General features: G+C 43.9%; 1 protein-coding gene across 5 annotated transcripts; it reads right to left on the bottom strand.

Annotated features, from left to right (window-relative positions):
- Positions 1 to 1,559: 1,559 nt before the first annotated feature.
- On the bottom strand, positions 1,560 to 9,213 carry stat1a (signal transducer and activator of transcription 1a). Of its 5 annotated transcripts, none has more exons than XM_031851790.1 (25): positions 9,125 to 9,213; positions 8,067 to 8,194; positions 7,804 to 7,948; positions 7,628 to 7,723; positions 7,219 to 7,305; positions 7,032 to 7,110; positions 6,774 to 6,865; positions 6,538 to 6,689; positions 5,947 to 6,105; positions 5,741 to 5,833; positions 5,576 to 5,635; positions 5,472 to 5,492; positions 5,237 to 5,327; positions 4,922 to 4,963; positions 4,670 to 4,759; positions 4,493 to 4,591; positions 4,132 to 4,267; positions 3,985 to 4,040; positions 3,701 to 3,798; positions 3,470 to 3,609; positions 3,159 to 3,347; positions 2,857 to 2,935; positions 2,680 to 2,776; positions 2,462 to 2,503; positions 1,560 to 2,136 (listed from the first exon to the last, which is right to left on the bottom strand). In XM_031851790.1, exons 2-25 carry the CDS (start codon positions 8,192 to 8,194, stop codon positions 2,107 to 2,109), a joined length of 2,301 nt encoding a protein of 766 aa, XP_031707650.1. In that variant the 5' UTR covers positions 9,125 to 9,213; the 3' UTR covers positions 1,560 to 2,106. The 5 variants fall into 5 exon arrangements, with proteins under 5 accessions (XP_031707650.1, XP_031707651.1, XP_031707649.1 ...); XM_031851791.1 differs by having other exon boundaries at positions 3,701 to 3,795; positions 8,067 to 8,197; positions 9,125 to 9,211; XM_031851789.1 differs by having other exon boundaries at positions 8,067 to 8,197; positions 9,125 to 9,211.

Consider the following 9,213-nt stretch of genomic DNA (forward strand, 5'->3'; position numbering starts at 1 on the left):
CTATAATGTTATAAAATGCATACTGTACTTTTCTGATGTTATAAAACCCATACTGTACTTTTCTGACATTATAAAACGCGTACTGTACTTTTCTATAATGTTATAAACCCATATTGTACTTTTATGACGATATAAAAAAGTACATACAGTACACCATAGAAGGTCCCGTTAAAGTTTTCCATACTGTACCAAAAGTGAGAATTCTTTTAAATAATTTCCAATAAAAAGTGTAATGAAAGTGTATTTTAAAGTTTTCACATTCTTTTTAAATGAATCATAAACAGGAAGAGATTTACCTTTGTGTAAATAATATTTTGCCATTAGAATCAGTTTTAAAGATATTTAGGATCTCAGCATTTGTGCTCATATTGTCATAAAAAACGGTCATAGTATAACATGTCGGAAAAAAGTGAAAAACATAGTATAGCGTGTCGAAAAAAGTGAAAAAAAGTCATAGTATAGAAAAACAGTAAAAATATAAGAAGAAGTTACCTCAGAGCTTCAGCACAGAGAAGATGTTCCTTCTGTCGCTCTAACTCTTCCTCACTGACGTCATCCAGTAAGGCTGAATATCTACAAGTGTGTGACAGATACAAGTCAGTTAAAGTACAAATCACACAATAATACAATTGAATACAATAATAGTTATGATGCAGGATTTGGACAAAGCTGAAGACTCTTCCATCGTTCCCAGGGACCATGTGAACAAGTCCACAAGCAACCATGTATTTAAAGAAAGTCAGCAGAGTTATGAGTTTCATTACTTTGAAGTTGAACACATTTAAACCAACCTGTGTGGATGAAATAAAGTTTGCACTGATAAACTATCTTATTTCATTTTCCACATGAAACCTCCTGAGGTAAGTTTTTCAACCCGTTTCCCATCATTGTTTTCATAAACTCTGACTGTGTTTCGTGTTGTTTTCTGATGTGGGGAAATAAGGGTTTTGTTAGTAAAGAGGATTGAAGCACTGAGATTGCAGCGTGGGTTAGGTGTCGTATAGCGTATAGTATAGTGCGTCTTTAAAAAGTTATAGCGTGTCGTAAAAAAGACATAAAAAGTCAGTGTGTAAAATGTTGAAAAATTGTCATAAGTCATATTTTAGGTCATAAAATGCAAAAGTTTAAGCATGATTACTTATGTGAAGAAAAACGTAATACAAATAAAGTCCTTATGATTATAATAAAACTCCAATAGCACAATAAATTGCATATTGAGTAGTTTTACTTCCGACACTTTACATAATATAGATTTCAATGTTAGTATTTCAAGATGCAGCCAAATATATGTAACTTAACCTAAGAAGTATATCACATAATACATGAAACCACCTTTAGTTCTGATGTGTTGATACCAGGTCCATTGATCCATTGGTTCACATCAACCCACATCCTGCTCACCTGCTGCCGTCTGGACCCAGATGCCTTCAGAACAGCTTCTCTCCTCATCCTCCAGCCTCCGTTAGAATACAGCTTGTGTTTGTGTTCGGACTACGATCTAAATGTAGTTGTGCAACCTTCATAATAAGAACTTAAATGAAACACACAATGACTCCTTGCACTTCATTAAGGCAGTTTTAATTGTGAAATATGAGACATTCAAAGATTTCCAATTAAGCCGACGAACATCCGGTCATGAAGTAGTTTAATTGCACTAGCTTCCATTAATTGTGAAACCCAAAGCCAAGGATATAGTTTCTTAAATAAAAGAGCTCAGGTTGAGCACTCTGTGTGAAGACGTTTATATTTCACATGCTGTAAAATCAAGATTTTAGCTCAAAGCTTCTCACAGAATCTCTGAACTGTAACCGAGTCACAGTTGGGATTATTAAGGACTTCAAGGTTCACATTTAACAAAAAGAAATATATATGTACAGAAATATCGTGTGTAAGATTCAGACTGGAGGCTTTCCTCCATGACAGGACGCTGATTTGAACGCTACCTGTAAGTTATTGACAGAAAGTAACTGGATTACTTTGATTGTAATGAACGGGTCTGATGGGCTTTAGGCTCTGTTGGTTCCTGCACTGACCTGAATCCAACCCCACTAACGTCTGATCACATCAAAGAAAGAAGGAAGTACAGTTTGAAGTGAAGACACGCCCTCAGTTTGGATCCGAAAACTCTGCACTCATCTGGAGAAGAAGAGAAGGACAACAGCTCATTAGAGTGTTCGATACAGTTCTTAAAGAGGCACAGAGCTAAGCAACAAACACTAGCTTACAAGCAAAGTACTGCTAGCAGTGGTTTCACAGCATTAAAAGAGACAGATGTGATGTTTAAAGTGGGAGGAGCTTGTAGAAGGAGTGGCTGTATGTTAGACACCTGTAAGAATCAAGATCAGTTGAAGTGTACGATACATATTTATAAATGAAGCGGTTATCTTTGCCCTCTTCAAAGCCACAGCACTTCATGCAACCACACGCTAAGCGTAGAGCAACAGATTAAAGCTGCATCTACCTGAACGTCAAACTCTCCAAATCCAGAAATCAGATTGTTTGCCTGAAAGCAGAGCAAGGAGACAGACAGACAGACAGATTTACAGCTGGACAGACAGAAGTCCAGCTCAGATTTAACAACACCACCATTGGTTCTGTTGTAGCCTGCCATATCATCCGACATTAACGGCCGAGTCAGCGGTGCAATGCGGCGACTTGTGATCAGGAAGCAGAACTCACCACAGCGTCGATGTCTCTGGGACTGACGTACTGAGTCAGAACCTTGTAGTCATCGGGAGACATCGGCATCATGTTGTCGTGCAGTCTGGACGGATGTCTGGACACATGAACATCGATATTGACTCAATCTGTTACTGATAAGATAGAACGACGTTAATCATCATGAATACCGCTTACACTTCTGAGACAGATATGAGCACTGTCTTCATGTAGCTGGTCTTCTCCGGACCGTTCTCCACATCCATGGGCTCTGGAGCTGGAGGGCGAACACAGATTAAAACATTAAAACATGGAGGAAGTCTGGTGCAATCGTGCACATATTCTCACTGGGTGAATATACAAGTTTAAGCAAAAGTCTTGTCAGCAAAACGTACTTTCAGTGTGTTTTATCTCTTTTAAATGCTTCAAACAAGTTGACTGATATCAAAAGAAGGGTGGAATAATATCTCCTCTCTGCACGCTGTGGTCTGGTGACTTACTCTCTGAGGGTTTGGGGTAGTACTTCCCGAAGGCCTTGTCTTTTGGGATGTTGGGGTAGAGGAAGCGGAGCGGGTTCTCCGGGATGTTCTCGGCCGCCATCACCTTGTAGGTGCGGATGATGTCGGGCAGAGAGACGGCGGACAGGTCCTTCTTTGTGTACGGCTCCACGGAGTGGAAGAGCGGCTTGTCTGGGTTCATAGAGACAGACGTGTGAGACGAGAGAGGATTTGTTGCAGGAAACCACGGAAGTGTGGTTTACAAAATGAGTGAACCAATTTGTAAAACTATGAATAAAATGATCTCTGCTCACCGTGGACGTCGTGCTCGATCCAGGTGAAGGTGATCGCTCCCTCTCTGCTGCTCTCACTGAAGCGCAGCAGGAAGTTACCGGGACACTTATCGCTGAGCAGAGCCTTCTCCCTCTCCTTACTGAGGAAGCCCATGATGGAGCTGCAGGGAGAAGGAGACCAGTCCTGAAGTAAAGATCCGAGGTCCTCCAGTTTTATTGAAAGATTTTCTACAGCGTGGTATCGGCACTCACCCGTCGTTCCAGAGGGACAGCAGGTGTCTTTTAATCAGATCCAGGATTCCTTCGATCCACAACCAGAAGGGAAAGGCTTTCTCATTGGCACTCTGCTGCTGGACAGAATAAAAGGAGTTCAGAACAACGAAATACAAACCCTGACAGAAGAAGACCACGTGAAAGAATAACAGAACCCTTCATCTTACATACGAGTAGTAAATAGTGTCCGACCACGAGTCAGACACCCACAGATACTCACTTTACTACGATTGTTGCAGAGTCAAGAAAAGCTTTAATCTCACCTTGCAGAACTTGATCCAGGGGATCTGTCCCTCTGGGTTACTCTGGGCTTTAGCTCCTGCAGAGAAACACGGAGGTCTCAGGTTAGCACTTTATTGAACCCTCTCTGTGTCTCTGTGTCACAGACCTGCAGGAGTCAGGGTTCCTACCGAGCAGCTTGTCCGCCAGCATGTTGAGCTGCTCCTGGTTCAGGCCTCGCTTGGTGACGGCGGAGAACTGCCAGCTGAGGATCTCGGACAGCTGAGACCACTTCGCCGTCGGAGGGGTGAGGAAGAACTTCAGATTCTGAGGAAGAGGAAGAGGAAGCTCCATTAACGACCATCTGTCAAGCACACCTGACTGATACTGGATTTGTTATTTACACCTGAATTTCCCCTCCGAGGAACAATAAAGGCTCATCTCATCTCATCTTAACCTTTAAACCAAGACTAGAACCCTGAGGGTGTGTTGGCTCTGAATCAATAAATACTGAACCTCATCTTGTGTGTGTGTGTGTGTGTGTGCGCTCACCTTGGGCTCAGTGGTCAGCATGTTGTACCAGAGGATGGAGGCCCAGCCGCTGGGCAGCTGACAGACGTTAGAGATGACCACAACAGGCAGAGAAATGGCCTAACGCAACAAACAGGAAATAATCACGAACAGACCCAGAACAGATCCACAGCAACGAGTTCTGTCGTCTGGTCTCACCTCCAGCTTGATGTTCAGTCCCGACTGGTTGAGCTGCAGCTCGGACTCAAAGCTGAGCGAGTGAAGCTCCTCTGTGACGATCAGAGGACCCTGAACACAACACACACACACATTCAGCGCCCACAAAACTACAACACACAGGATGAAACTACAACACAACTCTCTGCAGGATGTAAGGAGCAAAACAGGTACGTTTACGGTTACAGGTAGTATTTCTCTTGACAACATCGTCAGGATCACTGAAGCTCTCACCTCATTCGTTCTGTTGCCGGCAACTTTCTGCTCTTTCAGTTGCTGCGAAGAACAAGAAGAAGTTACAGAAACAGTTTGTGTCATAAAAGCATATTTTCCTCCAGAAGTGTCCAGATGTTCCTGTTTGTTTACACTTTTTACAAGTCTTTGTCGTGTGTGGTTTCTATTTTAGGTTGAACTCGCCTTCACCCCAAGTTAAAAATCCTACATTTCCCGTTTTTAAGTTTTCTAATCCTACCGTGAAAAACTAGCTGAACCGGTAAAACCACGGAGTTGAATTCCTGGTTTTAAAACATAAAGGTGTGAAAGTTTTACCAGATGTCTGAACTCTGCTGCCAGGCTGCCGTTCGACTCCTCCATGTTCATCACTTTGGTGTTTGTTCCCAAAATATTGAACTTCCGAAACCTGACAATAGAAATATTAATATTCATTATAGCCGTGAACGTCAAAGCTAATTTAAATTCAAATAGGAGGAGGAAGAGGAGGAAGGCAGATGCGTGCATTGTTACTTGACACAATATAAATGTATAAAATGTATTGGAGACGTACCCTTTCTTCTCTGTCACATCTCTGAGGAACAGAAGAAGATTCATTAATCAACATGTTCAAACAAACACGACACGACCGTTTGTGAACGTTTGAACGCAGCTTACTTATCAAACATGGCCTTGACTTTGAGCTGGTAGTTAAACTCCTGCAGCTTCACCAGGAATCTGAGACGAGACATTCAACGGAAACAGGAAATAAATCAGTCAACAGATTCAATAAAACTACTTTTAAGTTTCTTGTGTTTGTTGACATGAAGCTCAGTTTCTCACCGGAGCTTCACTGTGAACTGGACGCCTGTTTTCAGCACCAGGGGTCTGTGTGGGTGGGTGGGCATGCAGGGCTGTCTCTCTACAACCAGAGAGCTACACACACACACACACACACACACACACCATTATTATAGATTTAATTTAAGTTTGAGTCGTTCAACAGCTGAACGAGGTGATCTATAGCGCGTGTGGAGGAGGTTCCTTACTTGGAGAGGAGGTTCTTGAGGAGGTCCAGGGCTCGGGCCTCCAGGTAAGCTTTCTTCTGTGTGATGGGGTCGCTGTCGTATGTGAACTTCTGCTCCAACTCCTGCAGCTTCTTCAGGTGCTGACGGACCTGCTGGAGACTCTCTGCTACCGATGTGAACCTGCAGGAGGAGGAGGAGAAGGAAGAGGAGGAGGAGGAGAGGGGGATAAGAGAGGAGGAGGAGAGGAAGAAGAAGATGAGGAAAAGAAGGAGGTGGAGAGGGAAGAGTGAGGACGAATAGGACGTAGAGTAAGTGGAGAAGGAGGAGGTGCAGGGAGAAGACAGAGTAGCGGAAAGAGGAGAATGAGAGAAGAGGAGGGGAGGAGAAGGAAGACGAGGGAGGAGGAGGAAGAATGTGAAAAAGGAGGAAGGCAGAGAAAGAAGAAGAGAAGGAGGAGGAAGAAACAGAAGAAGAATTGGAGGAGTAGAAAAGGGAGATAGAGGGATGAGAGGAGGAAGAAGAGATTAAAAGGAGGGATGAAAGAAGAAGAAGGGAGAGAGTCTGTTGTTTGTTTCTGTGTGTCTGAGGCTGTGGGAGGACAGGAGGACTCACCAGTTCTGCAGCTGGTCCACACATGCGTTGGGCGGACCCCCGATACAGGCGATCTGCTGCCGCTGCCTCCACTCCAGCAGCTCCTCAGAGATCAGGTCCGACAGCAGCACCTGGGCGACGTTCAGGAGGTCGGTCAGCTGGGTCACCACGTCCTGAGGAACGGCAGAGAGACACACTTCAGATCATCTTCCAAGCGTCACCACAAAGTGCTGCGCTCGCCTGTCAGGTGTGCTCACCTGTCGTTTGGCTTTCAGGTCGAGGCACATCCTCCCGACCGTCATCTTCTCTTTCTCCAGCTCCTTTGGTGTCATGCCGTTCATTTCATTCTCTACAGAAACAGAAATAAAACCGTAAAGTGAACTCTACGTTCACCTGGTCACCTTGCCGTCAGACAGTCTTTCTGTGATCTATGATCTGTACATTGAGAAGTTCTACCTCTAAAAGCAGAAGAGCTGCTGGTCTGCTGCTGCCTCATAAAGCACACATTCTCTCACCTCTGTTCTTCAGTGTGTTGACTTTAAAGTCATACTCGTCCTGCACATCTTCCAGGTTCTTAATGTTCTGATCCGCCATCTGAATCAGAAGAACATGTGAAAAGAAGTTAGATCCATTGATGACATTTTAACCACTTTAAATCCATGTATACGGTGTCATGTGACACATTGTTCCATGGCGTTCCACCTGAACTCGGTCTTTCATCTCCTTCACTTTGTTGTCCAGCTTCTGTTTCTCCACCACCATGGCCGACACCGTCCCCTCCCCCTCCTGCTGCAGACGTGAGGGGGAAACTTTATTGTACTTTGTCGTAAAATGAACACAGTTAGAGAAGTTCCAGAGAGGAAATGCTCCATTAAAACCAGAGTAAATATGTATTTATCATACATTTATTAGAAGAACACATTTTAACTATATTTAGAGAAAACTTACAAAGCGTTCCTAGAACTATTTAGGGAATTGTTGCATAACTGAAATGAATAATAATAACATACCAAACGTGCCCCTTTACATTTGAAGCTTTGGCTTTCAATATTTCACTGAATATCATAAAATAATTCAAACATTTACAAATTAGAGCCAGAGGATGTTTTACCTCGGTGGTCTTGGCGCTTTCCAGGATCTTCTTCTCCTCCTTCAGGTTTCTGGAGATGATCATGGCCATGTGGACCGGATCCTCCTGGAACCGATCCTGCAGAGACACACAGAGTTTAACTCACAGCTAAAAGACTTCACAGAGTTCACGGTCTGTGGCCCGGCTGGGAGTCGGACCTGCAGGTTCCTCTTGATCTTGCGGATGTTGTGCTGCAGCAGGAAGTTGTTATCCAGGGCGAAGCGGCTGTGTTGGTCGTCCAGCTGAGCCAGCAGGTCGTGGAACCGAACGGTGGCCAGAGAGTCCTGAATCGCCACCGTGTCCCTGAGGAGGCACAGAACACGGCACTACTACTACAGATGTGCAACCGGTCGCTTATCCAGTTCATTCTCTGATATAAAACACAGGACAGGACAAGAAAATAAAGTGCTGGTGTTCTCACCAGTCGATGCTCTCGATCCACTTGCTCAGGTACTGCCGGATGTCCATGGGGAACGAGTCGTCGTACAGCTGGTCCACCTGCTCCAGGTACTTACAGTCCAGCATTTGGAGCTGGCACCACTGCGCCATCTTCTGGTGAAGGAGAGCAACTTCATGAGGATTCAGGGCTCCAACTTTAAGGTTTGTTCAGGTAAACACTAACCGGTGCTGCACTTATAGAGGGGCCACTTTAAAACAGATCTGACTATGAGCAGGTATTTGTTTTTCAACCATAAACACATTTAATAAAATATGAACTGAGCAGGAAGTGTGTAATGGAGACACCTCAAACTGACCTGTTGGACATTTCTTCACTGCTTATGATAATATCAGCTGATGTGCATACACACTCTTTTGACACCAATAAAGCCGTTAAAAGGAAACGTCAGCAGAGTTGAAGGTTTGAATCCAGCTCCTCACCAGTTGTTTACTTACAGAGCGAGAACTCGGAAATCAGAAATGCTGACTCCACATTTATTATGGGATGTGTCATTTCGCCTTTTAATTTTAAGATGCATTCACTGTCTATAGGAAAGTCCAACATCCAAGACGTCTTAGAGCATTTTTGATATTATTGTCATTGTAAGCTGGCAAAGGTGAGCGCAGCAGAAGTCCAAAGGTTTCGTTTCCCCCACTATCACTCCACCTCCGTCAGCCGTCAACCATCCCACAGCAGAGATCGTCTCTGAACACATCGAGCCATGCTGCTTTGTCCTAAAACCAGATTCACTCCAGAAATGTGACTTTTACAGGTTTGCTTCTACGTTGCCATGAATATTACGCGTCACAGCACGAAACACATGACGTAATCCAAATGGTTGCCTTTCACCGGTGAATTCGGCCAACGTGTGATTCACCTGGTGTCACATATTAAATACAATTAATTAAAAACAGGAGTGGTGGGCGGTGACGGATTCAGTTTGCAAAAGTTGAATTTTGACGTAAAATAACTGCGAATGTACAAGTGGAAGCTTGCGACGTTTAGGAGGTAACGTTGAGGAAGTAATTGTTCAAACTTACCTTTTATTGAGAGGAAACGTGTGCAATGTGTCCAAAATGTGCCCGAGCAGCGACACAGCCTACTTCTGCTACTGTAGTGTACGGAAACA

Source organism: Anarrhichthys ocellatus, unplaced genomic scaffold, assembly GCF_004355925.1.
Source record: "Anarrhichthys ocellatus isolate YVR2014 unplaced genomic scaffold, GSC_Weel_1.0 scaffold12, whole genome shotgun sequence".
Taxonomy (NCBI): domain Eukaryota; kingdom Metazoa; phylum Chordata; class Actinopteri; order Perciformes; family Anarhichadidae; genus Anarrhichthys; species Anarrhichthys ocellatus.

Coding starts and splice junctions, on each gene's coding strand:
- stat1a (XM_031851790.1), bottom strand. CDS start 8,194: ATGGCGCAGTGGTGCCAGCTCCAAATGCTGGACTGTAAGTACCTGGAG. Junction 4,964..5,236: donor CAGCAGAGTTCAGACATCTG/GTAAAACTTTCA, acceptor TGTTCTTCGCAG/CAACTGAAAGAGCAGAAAGT. Junction 2,777..2,856: donor CTCATATCTGTCTCAGAAGT/GTAAGCGGTATT, acceptor TCATGTGTCCAG/ACATCCGTCCAGACTGCACG.